This window comes from Rutidosis leptorrhynchoides, chromosome 2, assembly GCF_046630445.1.
Source record: "Rutidosis leptorrhynchoides isolate AG116_Rl617_1_P2 chromosome 2, CSIRO_AGI_Rlap_v1, whole genome shotgun sequence".
Taxonomy (NCBI): Eukaryota; Viridiplantae; Streptophyta; class Magnoliopsida; order Asterales; family Asteraceae; genus Rutidosis; species Rutidosis leptorrhynchoides.
Genome location: NC_092334.1, coordinates 672,754,304 through 672,774,387, shown reverse-complemented (window position 1 = coordinate 672,774,387; position 20,084 = coordinate 672,754,304). Strand labels below are relative to the sequence as shown.

At 36.3% G+C, this 20,084-nt stretch overlaps 1 protein-coding gene across 1 annotated transcript; it reads left to right on the top strand.

Moving 5' to 3' along the window:
- Positions 1-17,601: 17,601 nt before the first annotated feature.
- Positions 17,602-20,069, top strand: LOC139893928 (kinetochore-associated protein KNL-2 homolog). Its single transcript, XM_071877128.1, has 4 exons — positions 17,602-17,734; positions 17,819-17,898; positions 18,059-18,260; positions 19,522-20,069. The coding sequence occupies exons 1-3, from the start codon at positions 17,678-17,680 to the stop codon at positions 18,231-18,233; spliced, it is 312 nt and encodes a 103-aa protein (XP_071733229.1). The 5' UTR covers positions 17,602-17,677; the 3' UTR covers positions 18,234-18,260; positions 19,522-20,069.
- Positions 20,070-20,084: the final 15 nt, after the last annotated feature.

The following is a 20,084-nucleotide window of genomic DNA, read 5'->3' as shown; positions in this document are numbered from 1 at the left end:
TGGGGTCCACCCTACCCATTTTCAGCCGAAGCCACAAGGGAGGGGGGATACACTCCCTTGTTTTCCCATATTTTGATTTATTTTATTTTTTTTCAAAATCTTATCTAAACCTAAAACCTAATTTTTTTCTTTCTTCCTCCCTTTCTCTCTTTTGGGCGACAACCACCACCACCATAAACATCATCACCATCAATCAAAATATTACTTGGATCATCAAATCGTTTATACAATCGTGTTCCTCTCTTCGTTCTCTACGCGATCATATACTTTGATTCTCGATTTGGGTATAAACCCTAACCCTAGCTTTTTGATTTTTCATATATATTACTGATTTTGTATGTTATATTATTAGTATGATGTATATTAGTTGTTGTAATGTTGTTTGGAGGCGTAGAATTACTCGTTTGCTTATGATTTCGGTTTGTAAATTTTGGACAGCAGCATAATTCGTATTTTCTGACTTTGTAACTGATATGAATGTTAAAATAAAGTACATAAATGAGTTCCTCTCATCAAGACATTAATTTTAGACTCCGGATTCATGTCGTTTCGATTCCCGGAGCCCTAGATATGCTTAATTTAATTTTTTGTTAAAGATTGAAAGGTGTTCTTGGCATGAACAAGGTTGGGTCCGACTTTGTGACCATCCTTGGTGTCTTTAGGGTGTGTCATTTGGTTAGGACTGATGGTGGGACGAATTTTCATGTTCGGGTCACCTAAATCCGAGCCACGGTTCACCCGTTGTGCCCGAATTACTGTTTTGAGTAAATTGATTTTCCCAAGTGTTGTCATGGCTGATGTCCACGACTTAGGGACTGTTCTTGGAGTGTTCTTGAGTTCATAATTGTGTCGGGTGGTTTGAGTAGGTGAAGTTGCATATGTGGCTTGCCCGAAACCGACACCCGGGGCTCAAGATACGACCCGATGAACTTTTAAACTTAAAAACTTATGGTTAATGATTTAACTTATGATAAAAATTACGGATTTCATTATTAATAAATTACTTTAGATAAAAGAAGTAATTATTATTATTTAAGACTTATGATATAAATATTTATTATATCATTTAATTATTAATTATAATTTAATTAACATTTTAATTAAACTTATGATTAATAATACTTTTATTATTAAAGGAAAATACTTATGATAAGTATTAACTTTATTTTTGAGAAATTATTATAAGACTTATAATAAAGAATAAATTATTATTTAATTATTATAAGACTTAATTATTATTTAATTATGATTTAATTATTAAATACTTATGATTTAATAATTTTAATTAGAAACTTATGATATAATTAATAATTCATTATTAATTTATAATACTTATGATATGATTTAAAGATTATTATTATTAATAATATTTATAATATGATTAATATTTAATAAATTTATTAAATACTTATGTTGTACTAATTATAACATTTCAACTTATATTAACTTTAATAATTCATTTTATTTAATTAAACTTATGTTAAGACATTATTATACACTTTTGACTTTAATAAACATTATAACCTATGTTATTATTATAATTTACACTTTTCAAATTAATGTTGACTATGTTTGACCAATGTTGACTTTTGAGTTGACTTTCGGTTGACTTTGACTTTCAGTTGACTTCTGTTGACTTTCTAAATAAGGAAACTTTCCTAACTTCAAAACTTTCTAAAAATAGAAATTTCTAAATTTGGAAACTTTCCAAAAATAGAAACTTTCCTAAAATAGAAACTTTCCTAAAATAGAAACTTTCCAAAAATAGAAACTTTCCTAAAATAGAAACTTTCCTAAAATAGAAAACTTTCCAAGAATGGAAACCTGCTAAAAATAGAAACTTTCTAAAAATAGAAAGTGTGTGTCCTTATGTTGTTCCAATCAAACCGATGCTTGCTGAGTAATGTTCTATGTCTACTTGCAACATGTACAATAGCTATCATACTAAGACTTGACCTAAGTTAGTTATTTATTTCGACCTGCTTTATTTATAGGTCGGCGTTGTGATCTTTCTTGATCACTTTACTTTACTTGCTGTTCGCTTGTTTGTGAGATTTCTTCAGTTGCTATTTAAGGTGAGTTATAGTCCCGTTTTTACATACTTTTCAAAGTATACTTTTTGGGATGTGATTACATGCAGATTTTTATTTACGGTTAGACACAAGTAACAGTTAAATTTAATTATTCATTGTGAGTTGGACAAAAATATTCCCTAGTCTGGTAACTGTAATCATTGGTTTCTACCGGTGAACGCGAATCCTACGGATAGATCTATCGGGTTTGACAACCCCATTTCGAGCTAGTCGCGCTAGCAATTTATAATCGGAATGTTTAGTACTTCGTAATTTGTTGTAGATACACTGTCCAAGTGTATATTTTTATTGTGTTTGGCAAGGGTAAATAAAGGGTTAAGTGGTTACCAGGTGGCTCAATGATAATGGAATAATGTTTAATGTTTTCTAACATTTTTAAATCTTGTGGTCTAAAGTTTACTTATTTATTTAAACCTATAATTCACTCAACCTTTGTGTTGACAGTTTACTTGCATGTTTTCACAGGTACTTGAGTTATATGATGCTTCCGCTGTCTTTAGAAGAGTCTGCATGCATTTGGGCAGATTTTTATTGAAACAATTATAAAACTTAAGTTGGCATTCTATTTTTGGATAATTTAAGTTGTGGGTTTGTTGGCAAGGTTTTGTGTCAACTTTTGGATTATTAATATGTTGGGTTGTTTTAACTACATATTTTGGTTTGTTTCCTTTTTGGGAAAACTTTTGAAATAAAAGAATGCAACTTTGTTTATTTAATGCATTTAAGTCCGATCAAGCTGTGGGACCAACTGACGGATCCGTTAAGTATTTTGACGGGGTCGTCACATGTGGTATCAGAGCCAGGTTGTAGGGAACTAGGCGGTCTTAATGTGGTCAACCCGTGGTTATTAGGGTGCATTAGAGTCTAGTCTACAGCCCGACCTTTTTGCTATAGCATTATTATGCATTTCATTTCGTATAAGTTATATTATTAGCTTTCATATCTTTTTAGTATGTGGTTTGCGGTTTTGCTGTTTGCAGATGTCGACTTCGAGCGATAACTCTGTTGCTGCTCCTGCTCCACCGTCTCCTGCTAGACGTCGTGCTAATCAACCAGAGATCGATGATCATGTTCATTACTATTTTTCTACCATTACTCATATGAACCGGGCTTATAATGAGGTGACACGTATTAACGCCCTTAGTGATTGTTTGCGCACTTTGCCACATAATGAAGTTATGGACGAGATCCGTGCCGACATGGGTAACTTTATCACTTTCAAGCATAGGGTTGAGGATGCGAACCGTAAGCGTGATCGAGAAGTTAATGCTAAGTTCGAGGCTCTCGAGAGCACTGTTCGTGTGTTGAAGGAAGAGTTGGATGTTGTGAAAGGGAAGTTGCGTAAGTATGAGGATCCTGCTGAGACTCATGCTGGACCAGCTTATCACACCCGCTCTAAGCGAATGTGATGTGATTATTCATATTGATTATCTATTTCATCAGACTTAATGTCCTTTTTATACATACATTTTGGGTTATGTACGGCGTTTTGCCGAGGATTTTATTAAGATTTTGTTATGGGATATTTTTTTTCATTATGTATGGATGGTTATTTTTATGACGTCTATTATCACGTTTTATTTCTGATATTATGGCTCTTGGCATGTTATATTATGCGTAATATATGTTCATGTATGTTAGGTGCTATGTATGTTGTATGATGTTATCATAAAATATGTATGCATGTGATGGTTATTTCTATAACAATCATAACTGTCATGTTATTACTCATAGTGTTAGTTGACTAATATCTTAATGGTTAGTCTTTTCGTGTTTTGATCTATTCCTTTATGACACTAGTATTATTCTTGGTACTAACGGATGTGTTATTCTATTTTGAAGATCATGCCTCCAAGAGAGTCCACTGAAGCGCGTATGCAACGCCTGATCAATGAAGGAATTGCTGCTGCTATGGCAGCAAATGCTAATGTTAACGCCAATGTGAACAACAACGTGGGATGCTCCCACAAAACTTTTATGGCTGGTCGACCCCAAGAATTCAGTGGTACGGAAGGACCAATAGGGCTTACTCGTTGGTTCGAGAAAATCGAATCTATTTTCAGGGTCAGTCGGGTCCGTGAAGAGGACAAAGTTAGTTTCGCTAGTTGCACTCTCAAGGATAGTGCCTTGACATGGTGGAACAATCTGGTTAGTAGTTTGGGAAGCGATGTAGCTTATGGTTTGGCCTGGAATGATTTTAAGGAAAGATTTATCACCCGCTATAGACCTCGGGGTGAGCTTAAGAAGCTAGAGGTTGAGCTCAAGAATTTGAAAATGCATGGCACCGAGTTAGATGCCTATGAACGAAGGTTTTTCGAGTTAACTTTGCTGTGTCCTAAGGTTTATGCGGATGAGGACCGCAAAATTGAGGCTTACATTAATGGTTTGTCCGAGAAGATTGAACACGGGGTTGAGTCCAGTGAACCCCAGACTATTGAGGCAGCTATGTCTATGGCCCACAAACTTAATGACAAGGTGTTGAGAAGAAGCAAGACTACAGTTGTTGAAAGTAGTGAGGAGGTTGTCAAGAAGGCTGATAATGGGAAACGAAAGTGGGATAACAACCGCAATCAAAACCAGGGTCAGTAGAAGAAACAGGATACCTCAGGTGCTAATAACAGAAATCAGCGTGTGTGTCCTCGTTGCTATAAAGCTCATGATGGTTACTGCACAGTTACTTGTAAGAGGTGCTCTAAGCAAGGGCACATTGCTAAAGATTGTACAGTGCTTTTGCCGGGGTCTGCTACTCCCGCGACTGGTGGTAATAATAATAATGTTGGTAATAGAGGTGGTAACGGTAACGGTAATGGGAAATCGAATAATGGAGGTAATCCAAGGGTTTGTTATGAGTGTGGGAAGCTGGGGCATTTCCGAGATGCTTGTCCCAACAAGAAGACTGCAGAGACTGCACGCGGCCGAGCGTTCAACATTAATGCAAAGGATGCTGAAGAGGATCCTAAGCTTGTTACTGGTACGTTCTCAGTCAACGATTTATCAGTTTATGTTCTATTTGATTCAGGGGCTGATTTAAGTTTCGTGTCGAGTAAATTAAGTCCGAGAATCAAAACACCGTTAACTCCCTTAGACAATACTTATGTTGTTGAAGTAGCTAATGGTAAAGAACTTACTGCTAAGACTGTACACCGTAAGTGTAACATTAATTTGGGTGGTAGGGATTTTGACATAGATTTGATACCAATTGAACTTGGTTGTTTTGATGTTGTTATTGGTATGGATTGGTTGTCCGCGAACCGTGCCGAGATCGTCTGTTATGATAAGGCTATTCGTGTTACTGATGTGATTGGAGAGCCACTGATGGTCTATGGAGATAAGAAATGCGAGCAGTTAAACCTTATTAGCTGTATGAAAGTTCGTAAACATCTCCGCAAGGGCTGTCATGCTATTCTTGCTCATGTTGTTGATTCTAGTAAAGAAGTGAAGAATGTTGATGACGTTCCCGTTGTTAGGGATTTTCCCGAAGTGTTTCCTGATGATTTACCTGGCCTTCCACCACAACGCGCGGTAGAATTTCAAATTGATCTTGTTCCCGGTGCTGCTCCTGTAGCACATGCTCCTTATCGTCTTGCGCCTTCTGAACTTCAAGAATTGTCGAGCCAACTCCGTGAGTTGTTAGACAAAGGCTTTATTCGTCCGAGTTCGTCCCCTTGGGGAGCTCCTGTTCTGTTTGTTAAAAAGAAGGATGGTTCTTTTCGTTTATGTATTGATTATCGTGAGTTGAATAAACTTACTGTTAAAAATCGTTATCCTCTTCCGAGAATCGATGATCTGTTCGATCAACTCCAAGGTTCTTCTGTTTATTCAAAGATTGATCTTCGTTCTGGCTATCATCAGTTACGCGTTAAGGAATCTGATGTTTCAAAAACTGCTTTTCGCACCCGTTACGGTCATTTTGAGTTTCTTGTTATGCCGTTCGGATTGACGAATGCACCTGCTGTGTTCATGGACCTCATGAACCGTGTGTGCAGACCCTATCTGGACAAGTTCGTTATAGTTTTCATCGATGACATTCTTATCTATTCTAAGAGTGATGAAGAGCACGAAGAACATTTGAGGTTAGTGCTTGATTTGTTAAAGAAAGAAGAGTTGTACGCTAAGTTTTCTAAGTGTGCATTTTGGTTAAAAGAAGTTCAGTTCCTTGGTCACACTGTTAGCAAACAAGGAATACAAGTTGATCCTGCTAAAATTGAGGCGATTGAAAAGTGGGAAACTCCGAAAACTCCTACTCAAATTCGTCAGTTCTTAGGATTGGCAGGTTACTATCGAAGGTTCATCCAGGATTTCTCTCGTATAGCGAAACCTCTGACTGCTTTAACGCATAAGGGGAAAAAGTATGAGTGGAAGGATGAACAGGAGAATGCTTTTCAGATTTTGAAGAAGAAACTGACTACCGCTCCGATATTGTCTCTACCGGAGGGTAATGATGATTTTGTTGTTTATTGCGATGCATCACGACAAGGCTATGGTTGCGTTTTGATGCAACGAAAGAAGGTTATTGCGTATGCGTCACGTCAGTTGAAGGTTCACGAACAGAACTATACAACTCATGATTTAGAGTTGGGAGCTGTTATTTTTGCACTGAAGATTTGGAGACACTATCTTTTAGGTGTTAAGAGTACTGTGTACACCGATCATAAGAGTCTTCAACATATTCTCGATCAAAAACATTTGAACATGAGACAACGAAGATGGATTGAGACGTTGAATGATTATGATTGTGACCTTTTGTATCATCCGGGTAAAGCCAATGTTGTGGCTGATGCTTTGAGTCGTAAAGAAAGGGCTGAACCATGAAGGGTTAGAGCTTTGAATATGACAGTTATATCAAACCTCGTTAGGCAGATTCTTGAGGCACAACAAGAAGCCTTAAAGGAGGAGAATTTCGTGAAAGAGAATGTAGCCAAAGTAGCTAAGAAGTTTGAAGTTCGAGCTGATGGAACTAGATACTTTGCGGGACGTCTTTGGGTTCCGAAGTTTGGAGGTCTTCGACAGTTGATTTTAGATGAGGCTCATAAGTCTAGATACTCTATTCATCCTGGTTCAGGGAAGATGTATCAGGATCTTAAGGAGCTGTATTGGTGGCATAATTTGAAGGGTGACATAGCTATGTATGTGTCTAAGTGTTTGACCTGTTCTAAGGTCAAAGCTGAACATCAAAAACCGTCCGGATTGTTGGTACAACCAGAAATTCCCGAGTGGAAGTGGGAAGGTATCACTATGGATTTTATCACTAAGTTACCAAGAGTTTCGGGTGGTTATGATGCGATTTGGGTGATTGTAGATCGACTCACTAAGTCGGCTCACTTTTTGCCGATTAGGGAAACCGATTCCATGGAGAAACTCACCCGTTTGTATTTGAAAGAGATTGTTTCGAGGCATGGTGTTCCCGTTTCTATTATTTCCGACAGAGATAGTCGATTTGTATCGAGATTTTGGCAATCGTTGCAAGAAGCCTTGGGCACTAGATTGGATATGAGCACCGCTTATCATCCTCAAACGGATGGTCAAAGTGAGAGGACCATTCAGACATTAGAAGATATGTTGCGAGCTTGTGTGATTGATTTTGGGAATGGGTGGGATAAGTATTTGCCGTTAGCTGAGTTTTCTTATAACAAAAGTTATCACGCAAGTATTAAAGCCGCACCGTTTGAAGCTTTGTACGGTAGGAAATGTAGGTCTCCTATTTGTTGGAATGAGGTTGGGGATGCTCAACTTACAGGTCCAGAGATTATTCACGAGACTACTGAGAAGATTGTGCAAATTAAAGAAAGGTTGAGAACTGCTAGAAGTCGGCAAAAGAGTTATGCTGACAAAGGAAGGAAAGATGTTGAATTTCAAGTTGGTGATCGTGTTATGTTAAAAGTTTCGCCTTGGAAGGGTGTTATTCGTTTTGGTAAAAGAGGGAAGTTAAGTCCTCATTTCGTAGGACCGTTTGACATCATTGAAAGAGTTGGACCGGTGGCTTATCGTTTGAAGTTGCCACAAGAACTCAGTGCTGTTCACGATGTTTTCCATATTTCGAACTTAAAGAAGTGTTTGGCTGAATTTGATCAGACTATTCCTTTGGAGGAACTTCAAGTTGACAAGCAATTGCATTTTATTGAGGAGCCCGTTGAGATCATGGACCGAGAGGTAAAGACTCTTAAACAGAGCAGAATTCCTATTGTTCGGGTCCGATGGAACGCTAGACGCGGTCCCGAGTTCACTTGGGAGCGTGAAGACCAAATGAAGCAGAAGTACCCGCATTTCAGATGCCGAGTCAACCCCTGCGCCTGCTTAAATTTCGGGACGAAATTTCCGTAACGGGAAGGTAATGTCACGACCCTACTTTTTCCGTTATCTTTTTCCGTTAATTATTTAACGACCGTTAACTGTTAGTGTGCCACGTCATTTCTATGACCTATATTATTATTTTTGTAATAATATATATATATAATAATTATTATGTGTTATGTGAATATATGTATTCATATTTTAATTTATACGTTTCTACGTCTCGCGGATTTCCATCCGGCGAATCTTTTCGGTTTTTAAACCAACGGTCGAGCTTTCGGGATTTTTAAATCCTAAATATTTTTAATATGATATTTTATGATCATATTATTATTAGGTGTATTTATATTTATTTTTTCGTCGCGCGTTTGTTATCTTTCCGGATTTTTAATCGCGTAAGCGTGTTTTCGCGTTTCGGGATTCGTTCGGGCTTTCGGGCCATCAGACTTTAAGCACTTAGCAAATTTGGCCCACCATGGGGCCCACCCTACCCATTTTCGGCCGAAGCCACAAGGGAGGGGGGATACACTCCCTTGTTTTCCCATATTTTGATTTATTTTATTTTTTTTCAAAATCTTATCTAAACCTAAAACCTAATTTTTTTTCTTTCTTCCTCCCTTTCTCTCTTTTGGGCGACGACCACCACCACCATAAACATCATCACCATCAATCAAAATATTACTTGGATCATCAAATCGTTTATACAATCGTGTTCCTCTCTTCGTTCTCTACGCGATCATATACTTTGATTCTCGATTTGGGTATAAACCCTAACCCTAGCTTTTTGATTTTTCATATATATTACTGATTTTGTATGTTATATTATTAGTATGATGTATATTAGTTGTTGTAATGTTGTTTGGAGGCGTAGAATTACTCGTTTGCTTATGATTTCGGTTTGTAAATTTTGGACAGCAGCATAATTCGTATTTTCTGACTTTGTAACTGATATGAATGTTAAAATAAAGTATATAAATGAGTTCCTATCATCAAGACATTAATTTTAGACTCCGGATTCATGTCGTTTTGATTCCCGGAGCCCTAGATATGCTTAATTTGATTTTTTGTTAAAGATTGAAAGGTGTTCTTGGCATGAACAAGGTTGGGTCCGACTTTGTGACCATCCTTGGTGTCTTTAGGGTGTGTCATTTGGTTAGGACTGATGGTGGGACGAATTTTCATGTTCGGGTCACCTAAATCCGAGCCACGGTTCACCCGTTGTGCCCGAATTACTGTTTTGAGTAAATTGATTTTCCCAAGTGTTGTCATGGCTGATGTCCACGACTTAGGGACTGTTCTTGGAGTGTTCTTGAGTTCATAATTGTGTTGGGTGGTTTGAGTAGGTGAAGTTGCATATGTGGCTTGCCCGAAACCGACACCCGGGGCTCAAGATACGACCCGATGAACTTTAAAACTTAAAAACTTATGGTTAATGATTTAACTTATGATAAAAATTATGGATTTCATTATTAATAAATTACTTTAGATAAAAGAAGTAATTATTATTATTTAAGACTTATGATATAAATATTTATTATATCATTTAATTATTAATTATAATTTAATTAACATTTTAATTAAACTTATGATTAATAATACTTTTATTGTTAAAGGAAAATACTTATGATAAGTATTAACTTTATTTTTGAGAAATTATTATAAGACTTATAATAAAGAATAAATTATTATTTAATTATTATAAGACTTAATTATTATTTAATTATGATTTAATTATTAAATACTTATGATTTAATAATTTTAATTAGAAACTTATGATATAATTAATAATTCATTATTAATTTATAATACTTATGATATGATTTAAAGATTATTATTATTAATAATATTTATAATATGATTAATATTTAATTAATTAATTAAATACTTATGTTGTACTAATTATAACATTTCAACTTATATTAACTTTAATAATTCATTTTATTTAATTAAACTTATGTTAAGACATTATTATACACTTTTGGCTTTAATAAACATTATAACCTATGTTATTATTATAATTTACACTTTTCAAATTAATGTTGACTATGTTTGACCAATGTTGACTTTTGAGTTGACTTTTGGTTGACTTCGACTTTCAGTTGACTTCTGTTGACTTTCTAAATAAGGAAACTTTCCTAACTTCAAAACTTTCTAAAAATAGAAATTTCTAAATTTGGAAACTTTCCAAAAATAGAAACTTTCCTAAAATAGAAACTTTCCAAAAATAGAAACTTTCCTAAAATAGAAACTTTCCTAAAATAGAAAACTTTCCAAAAATGGAAACCTGCTAAAAATAGAAACTTTCTAAAAATAGAAAGTGTGTGTCCTTATGTTGTTCCAATCAAACCGATGCTTGCTGAGTAATGTTCTATGTCTACTTGCAACATGTACAATAGCTATCATACTAAGACTTGACCTAAGTTAGTTATTTATTTCGACCTGCTTTATTTATAGGTCGGCGTTGTAATCTTTCTTGATCACTTTACTTTACTTGCTGTTCGCTTGTTTGTGAGATTTCTTCAGTTGCTATTTAAGGTGAGTTATAGTCCCGTTTTTACATACTTTTCAAAGTATACTTTTTGGGATGTGATTACATGCAGATTTTTATTTACGGTTAGACACAAGTAACAGTTAAATTTAATTATTCATTGTGAGTTGGACAAAAATATTCCCTAGTCTGGTAACTGTAATCATTGGTTTCTACCGGTGAACGCGAATCCTACGGATAGATCTATCGGGTTTGACAACCCCATTTCGAGCTAGTCGCGCTAGCAATTTATAATCGAAATGTTTAGTACTTCGTAATTTGTTGTAGATACACTGTCCAAGTGTATATTTTTATTGTGTTTGGCAAGGGTAAATAAAGGGTTAAGTGGTTACCAGGTGGCTCATTGATAATGGAATAATGTTTAATGTTTTCTAACATTTTTAAATCTTGTGGTCTAAAGTTTACTTATTTATTTAAACCTATAATTCACTCAACCTTTGTGTTGACAGTTTACTTGCATGTTTTCACAGGTACTTGAGTTATATGATGCTTCCGCTGTCTTTAGAAGAGTCTGCATGCATTTGGGCAGATTTTTATTGAAACAATTATAAAACTTAAGTTGGCATTCTATTTTTGGATAATTTAAGTTGTGGGTTTGTTGGCAAGGTTTTGTGTCAACTTTTGGATTATTAATATGTTGGGTTATTTTAACTACATATTTTGGTTTGTTTCCTTTTTGGGAAAACTTTTGAAATAAAAGAATGCAACTTTGTTTATTTAATGCATTTAAGTCCGATCAAGCTGTGGGACCAACTGATGGATCCGTTAAGTATTTTGACGGGGTCGTCACAATATCCGAAGGGTGTCCCGGAATGATGGGGATATTCTTATATATGCATCTTGTTAATGTCGGTTACCAGGTGTTCACCATATGAATGATTTTTATCTCTATGTATGGGATGTGTATTGAAATATGAAATCTTGTGGTCTATTATTATGATTTGATATATATAGGTTAAACCTATAACTCACCAACATTTTTGTTGACGTTTTAAGCATGTTTATTCTCAGGTGATTATTAAGAGCTTCCGCTGTCGCATACTTAAATAAGGACGAGATTTGGAGTCCATGCTTGTATGATATTGTGTAAAAACTGCATTCAATAAACTTATTTTGTTGTAACATATTTGTATTGTAAACCATTATGTAATGGTCGTGTGTAAACAGGATATTTTAGATTATCATTATTTGATAATCTACGTAAAGCTTTTTAAACCTTTATTGATGAAATAAAGGTTATGGTTTGTTTTAAAATGAATGCAGTCTTTGAAAAACGTCTCATATAGAGGTCAAAACCTCGCAACGAAATCAATTAATATGGAACGTTTTTAATCAATAAGAACGGGACATTTCAAATGAAATGCCGGATTCTTTGCAAGATGCAAGGCACTCTGGTTGTCACAAAATATAGTGTTATTCTCGTGTTTGTGCCCAAGTTCCTTCAACAACATCTTCAACCGTACCGCCTCTTTAGTAGCTTGAGCAGCTGCAACATATTCTGCCTCTGTTGTTGATGTGACCACAACTGACTGCAGTTTTGAAACCCAGCTTACTGTTCCACCACAAAGTGTAAAAACATATGCGGAGGTGGATTTACTTTTATCCATATCACCTGCATAAGCTGAATCAACATACCCTTTGACAGTAAATTCTGGTTCCCCATAACATAAAGCAACATCCGAGGTACCCTTAATGTATCTTAGGATCCTCTTTACCGCATTCCAATGCTCTTTACCAGGATTCGTCATGTACCGACTAACTACTCCCACTGCATGTGCAATGTCTGGTCTTGTACATATCATTGCGAACATTAAACTTCCCACTGCTGATGCATACGGTACTCGAGACATCTTCTTCCTCTCGTCTTCACTGTTAGGACACATAACGAAGGATAACTTGAGATTAGTAGGAAGTGGGGTTGAGATTGGCTTACTATCTTGCATATTGAAACGCTTTAAGATTTTCCTCAAATAATTCTTTTGAGAAAGCCAAATCTTCCTATTATCTCTGTCTCGGTGAATTTGCATCCCTAGAATCTTGTTTGCGGCACCCAAGTCTTTCATTTCAAACTCCCTAGCCAATTGAGCCTTCAGCTTATTATTACGATCTTTGTTAGGGCCTGCAACCAACATGTCGACTATATATAACAGCATAATGACAAAATCATTGTCTCCATACCTCTTGAAATATGCACAAGGGTCTGCATAAAGTCTGTTATATTCAAGGCTCATTATGAAAGAATCAAATCTCTTGTACCAACATCTCGGCGCCTGTTTAAAACCATACAGAAATTTCTTTAACCTGCAAACCAAGTTCTTTTTTTCTTGTAGTTCAAAACCTTCTGGTTGAAGCATATAAATTTCTTCTTCAAGATTTTCATGAAGAAATGCAGTTTTCACATATAGCTGCTCTAGATGCAAATTAAATGTAGCACACATCGCTAGAACTACTCAAATTGTTGTAAGTCGAACCACAGGAGAAAATATTTCATTAAAGTCTTTACCTTCTTTCTGTGCATATCTTTTAACCACCAGTCTTGTACGATACCGCTCCACTTGATCATCGCCATTTCGCTTGATCTTATACACCCATTTATTTTCAATAGGTTTTCTACCTTTCGGCAATAACACAAGTTCCCATGCTTTGTTTTTATGAAGAGCTTCAATTTCTTCCTGCATAGCTGTCATCCACTGAGATGCATCTGAATGATTTAGTGCCTCGCGAAGAGTTGTTGGTTCTCCTTCCTCTGTTAGAAGATAATATGCAACATTGCTTTCCATAATATAATCCGAGTGCCACCTGGACGTTTTCGTTCCCGATTAGAAGTACGAGTCGTTGGAGCTTCATGAACGACTACTTGATTTTCCTCGTGCTCTGGTATTGCTTCAGAAGAATCTTTATGAAATTCATTTCCAACCTGTATCGGTGTAGTTTCTTTTAAAGTGCTAAAATCTTTAAGATCTTTGTCTTCCGTAAAGACAACATCTCTGCTGATGACTACTTTGTGGGCAGTGGGGTTCCACAAGTGATACCCCTTAACTCCATCAGCATACCCCAAGAACAAACACTTTCTGGACTTCGGATCCAACTTTGTCATTTCTTGAGAATTGTACATTGCGTACACAGGACTTCCAAATACATGAAGGTCAGAATAACTAACTGGTTTTCCAGTCCACATTTCCATCGGCGATTTCAATTCAATTGCAGTTGATGGTGACCGATGTATCACGTAACATGCAGTACTTACTGCTTCTGCCCAGAATGATTTTCCCAAGCTTGCAGTTGCCAACATCGCCCTTGTTCTATCTAACAAGGTTCTGTTCATCTGCTCTGCCACTCCGTTTTGTTGAGGAGTGTATGCCGTCGTGAACTGCCTTTTGATACCTTCTTGTTTGTAGAACTTATCAAATTCATTACCAGTGTATTCTCCTCCATTATCTGTCTTGAAACACTTGATCTTTTTACCAGATTCAAGTTCAACCCGCGCTTTGTAAACTTTGAAAACTTCAAACACATCCTCCTTCCTCTTGATTGGGTACACCCAACATCTCCTAGTGTAATCATCAATAAATGATACAAAATACTTTGCTCCTCCTGGGGATTGAACTGGTGCTTGTCACACATCAGAGTGAACCAATTCTAGAACCAATTTACTTCTAAAATTTGATGTGTTAAACTTCAGGCGATGCTGCTTGCTGATTACACAATGCTCACAGAAAGGTAGTGATACCTTTGTAAGACCAGGAATAAGATTTCTTTCAACAAGAATCTTCATACCTTATTCAGACATGTGTCCAAGCTTTTGATGCCATGTTATAGCAGCTTTATCACTTGAAATATTCGAAGCAACGGATGCTTCCGCTTCTCGTACCGTCTCTCCTTTCAGAATGTATAGATTAGCACCCACCTTTTCTCCTTTCATAAGTACAACTGCGCCTTTCATGATTTTCATGATCATGTCTTGTATCTCCATCTTACAACCAAGATCATCCAATTGTCCTAAAGACAATAAGTTCTTCTTCAAACCCTCCACGTGTCGTACACCTTGAATAGTACGAACTGTACCATCGTGCATCTTCAGAATGATATCTCCAAGTCCAATGATCTTTAGTTCATGATCATTGCAACTGTATACAGACTCTCCCGAGATACATTCATATTGTTTGAACCATTCTCTTCTAGGGGTCATGTGAAAAGTAGCTCCCGAGTCAAATAACCAGACATCAACAAATGTCTTTCTGCCTTCATTTGCTACCACTGCCTCACTAACCAAAGCAGTCCCATCATCTGAAGTGCTTGCAATATTTCCTTGAGGATTTGAGTCATTTAAACTCCGACAATCCTTCTTCAGGTGACCTTTCTTGCCACAATTGTAGCATGTATAGGTCTTCTTCTTTTTAGACTTCGGTTTACCATGATTGTGACTCCCACTTGGGCCACGTTCCGTTGATCTCCCTCCTGACACCACCAAGGCCTCCATTTGTCGTGAACCGGTTTGTTTGTCCTCCTTGTTATTGCGCCGATTTTCTTCTTCTAGAATAGCAGCCGCAACTTCATCATAGACTAGATACTCCGAGAGAACATTATTGGTTAAGTTAATAATGAGTTGATCATACGAGTTAGGTAGACTCTGAAGTAAAAGTTCAGCACGTTCTTTTGGCTCTATATTGCAACTTAATGAAGCGAGTTGAGAAAATAGAGTATTCAAAGAATTAATGTGCTCATTAACTGAAGTAGATTCATTCATACGTAGCGCATAAAGTTTCCTCTTAAGGAATATCTTGTTTTGGAGTGATTTGGTCTCGTACAATTTTACGAGGTTATCCCGAATCTCTTTCGCCGTCTTCTTTTCTTCTATGCTAGACAAAACGCCATCTGCTAGTGCCAGATGAAGATTTACGATAGCCTGACCGTCCATCTCTTCCCATTTTTCATCAGTGACTTCGGCGGAACGTCCACTGATGACCGCCAAACACTTATCCTTTCTCAGGATAGCTTTCATCTTTAGTTTCCATAACGAGAAGTTACTCCCGTTGAACTTTTCAATTTCAAATTTTGTAGACATTGCTATAATTACAATCTTCTTTTCGACAATACTATTTTTACGAGAAATAGTACCCGATAATTTTTATCGAGTGAAAATAATCTTACTTATTTTCTGATGTAGACGATCCACTCCCGTGGCAACCACAAAGCATACGATAAGTAGATTAATACACACTAGATATTAGGCCTTAGCTATTGATACAACTTGTTGAGAAAAGTGACACCGAATTACAGCAAACCGCTAGTAATAAATGAAATAGCGACAATAAAGAGACACCGAGATTTAACGTGAAAAAACCCAAAAGGGTAAAAACCACGGGCAAGGAAAGAAACGTTTCACTAATAAGAATAATAGGAATTACACTTGTCTCTAATTACAAGGATAAGCACTAATATTTATATCTCTTGTAATTAGGAGATTAATACTCACTAACTCTCTATTTAACTCTTTTAGTAAACAATTGAGAATGTGTTTTGGGATGAACAAATGAGCTATATGATGGCTCTATTTATAGTAGTAGAAATGAGGTTGGTGTAGTATGAATGCATGCAAGTAGTCAAATTTGCCTAACACAAATTGTAGGCACCAAATACCATTCAATTCTCATGTGAGTATTGACTCACCTACTCCAATATTCAACAAATATGGTAGTCGATATCCTTATCAACTTAGTCATCAATAGCTTTATCCTTATTATGCCCCCTCAAGACAGACGGCCTGGAAACGAGACCGCTCTCGTACATGAGATATTGAAGAGTAGTGCGAGGTAGCGGTTTGGTGAGTGCATCAGCAAGTTGATCCGTTGTCGAGACATGTGTAACCCTTATGGTCCCTAGTTGAACTTGTTCCTAAATAAAGTGATAAGTGAGAGCTAAGTGTTTCACACGGGAAGGGAAGACTGGATTGGCACTTAGTTGAGTGACACCCAAGCTATCGCAGTAGACGAACGGGTTTAGTAGACGAATGTACACTCATTCCACGTAGAAAATTAGACAACCATAAATCCCCAGAAGTGTTGCCACAACTGCTTTATACTCGCTATTGAGAAACAAACATCTGCTTCTTAGTGACCCAACTGACCAAATTAGTTCCAAAGAAGACAACATGACTCATCGTATCAAGTAATCTACTTGATATGAGTATATTTTTTCCCTAACTCTGTTATGGTATGTGTATTCCCATGGGAGGCCTGAAGAGGGAACAAGGTGATCGACCGCTCGAGGCACAAGGTTTTCAGGGGCTAAATTTTTATTTATATATATAGGTATAATCGGAGATTTGAGAAACATGAGAACTAGAGAAACACAAATGAAGTAGCGGAGGCGAAACACAATAGACCCAAAAATAACAATCAAAAGCCTGAGAAAAAGATAAAATCAAAGTCCACTAATATTCTAGCAATGCTCAAAGAGCCTTTTTGCAAAATGCATATATTTTTCGTTAAAATTAAGAGTCATTTTTTAATAACTTATATTATTCGTTAGGGTGTAAGGCTATTTTTTTAACCTCATCCTTAAATATTTAAATTCTTTGGACCGGATTGTGTCGGTTGGTTTCTTATTCTTTTTCACTCGTAAAAAAAAACTCGCCCACTTATTTCTCCAGCCATTTGTGTACGGAGTATTTTATTTTCCCGCTAGCCATTTTCTCTCCCAGAAGCTAAGTTAGGGTTTGGTTTATTAGAATTTGGTGAGGCTTATGGAGAATGTTTCCAGCGCATCTAAAACGCCCAATTCTTCATCAAACCGTAAATCAGTAAGTCTTGTTTCTACATTGCAATTTGATTGCCTAATTTGACTTCTTATTAAATTAAATTAAATTAAATCATGATATTTGCAGGTTTTCCTGAAGGAATGGTGGCTCATAAAGCCCGATAAAAAGGAATCTAAGTTAGGTGTTGGAGGTTACACCAACAAAGAGTAATTAACATCATTTATAGTATATATTTCAATTTAATTTCTAATTCTGTCTGTAATCATATAGTTTTACTCTTTTTTTTTTTTTTATCGATTGATTAATTAATTTAATGTTTAAAATAATCTGATTTATTTAGCCTAATAAAAAATAAAATTGCCACAGGACACGAGGAATGCGACTTTTAGGGTCTGCATCGAGTTGCAAACGCAACAAAAATGAAAACGAATTTCAACTAGTATTTGAATCAGCACCAATTGCTAGGAGGCTGGATAACAACACTCTTGAAGCAGTTGATGGCATCATAATCACTATTGGTGACTCCTTACATAAGGATTAGACGTTATCTAATGGCTTCTCCCTTCAGGTATATAAATAAATGACTGATCTATCTAACACGATTACATAATCTTTATAATGATAACTTTTTCTGATGAAATGAAGTTGGTCAATGAGTAATCCGATGTTGACAACGTTTGACTTTGACCGAATTTTTTAGAGAGTGATCTGTAACTTGGGGATGGATTACTTGGGAGCAAGGTTGCAAAATTCGCTATTCGGGGATTAATCGGTCGGTACTTTGGAAAGATTAATCGGCAATTCGGGGATTAATCGAGGATTAATCGGATTGTACTGTATACATTTAAATATTAAATTTTTAAAAATTATGTGTAAATATAGAAAAAAATCATAAATATAAAAATAAACTTTAACATAATTGTCTAAAATTATTCATTTTGCTCCAAAACTATAAAGTTCTAGTTTAAATTCATGTTAAAATGGTAACCATTTTTTACTTTGACCGACTTTGGTTACCAAATTCGATTTTGACCCATAAATGGACGTTGACCGTTTAATTAAACGAATTTTTGGAAATCGGAACGGATTGCTCTTAAAAATGATTAATCGGAGATTAATCGGCGAGTAATCGGGTTTTTTACAACACTGCTTGGGAGTAATTGGATTTTGACCAAGTTTGAGTTTTGCCCGAGTAATCCCGCGTTTTGGCCGAGTAATCTCTAAAAACCCCTATTGACAGAGGGTTGACCAGTTTGACCGAGTACCACTCGGCCAACCGAGTGCTACTCGCCGAGTTCTATGTGAATTGAAGTTTAAAACATTGCAACGATTTTTTTAGTTCAATACATACGCAGTGTTGTAAATGACGTCCGATGCGTCTGTTGCGACGCTCGTTGCGGCATTTTGGTGACTAGCCCGTCTCGACCCCGTCCCGTCTTCTAATAAGTGGTCAACGGTCCGCGGGAAAGGTCGGATCAACGCCGGTCTCGGTCAAATCTATCAACATTGTCGTAGTTTAATGCTACTTTTTTTTTTTGTATTATATTAACGATAATAGCGATTATAGGTACAATCTTGTCAACGAAGGTTTTTTGGCTTTAAAATACGTGTATATATATTTATATATATAAAAGTCAACGCCAGACGTTGTCAACGTCTGTCTCGACAGGTCCCGACCCCGTCTCGCGTCTTTTTCAACCTTGTACATACGACAGCAGAAGTGGTAGTGGTGGATACATTGTGGTGTAATTTGCTTTTAATAATAAAATGAATATTAATGTAAAAGACTAAAAGTCCGTTGTAATTCATATTTTGTAAGTTATGAACAGGTGTTAGATGTTTTCCATCGTGGATTTCCTTCTAACTGGGAAGACGTTTTTGCGTCTGCTAATTCTTTCCCCGACGAACCATGTTCTTTCAAAAATTCATTTCCCGAATCATTCGTCGATCTCCCGGTCACTCGTGTACGTGATTTGTTGATCGCCACTACTGATGAATCAGAAAATCGTGCTTTAAATAGCATTATAATCAGAGACTTGATGAAGGAACTATCTATTATACAACAAACTTCTGTTAATCCAATTACTGATTTTGATGACCAAGTATCTGAAAAAGATGAAAATGTTTTCACGTCGAATGCTACAACAACATCATCATCGGAAAGTAAGTGGGTAAATACAACGCCGCAGAAAAGGTTTAAGCGAAGTCTACGCAAGTAGGGAAAAAGAAAACCCGCAGATAACGTGAATATAAGTAATGAAACGCCTTTCATTGTTACTCCTATATGGTTTCATTTAATTTCATTTGTTCATAATTTGCAAGTCTTGATTTTATATTACTCCTGCTGCTATATATATGTATTGTTATATAAGGTCAACTAAAAAAAAAAGGG

Bases quoted from the DNA above. Each gene is read 5' to 3' on its own strand.
- LOC139893928 (XM_071877128.1), top strand. From the start codon at position 17,678: ATGGAGAATGTTTCCAGCGCATCTAAAACGCCCAATTCTTCATCAAAC. The intron at 17,735-17,818 runs GTAAGTCTTGTT...TGATATTTGCAG, and splicing joins CTTCATCAAACCGTAAATCA to GTTTTCCTGAAGGAATGGTG. The intron at 17,899-18,058 runs GTAATTAACATC...AAATTGCCACAG, and splicing joins GGAGGTTACACCAACAAAGA to GACACGAGGAATGCGACTTT.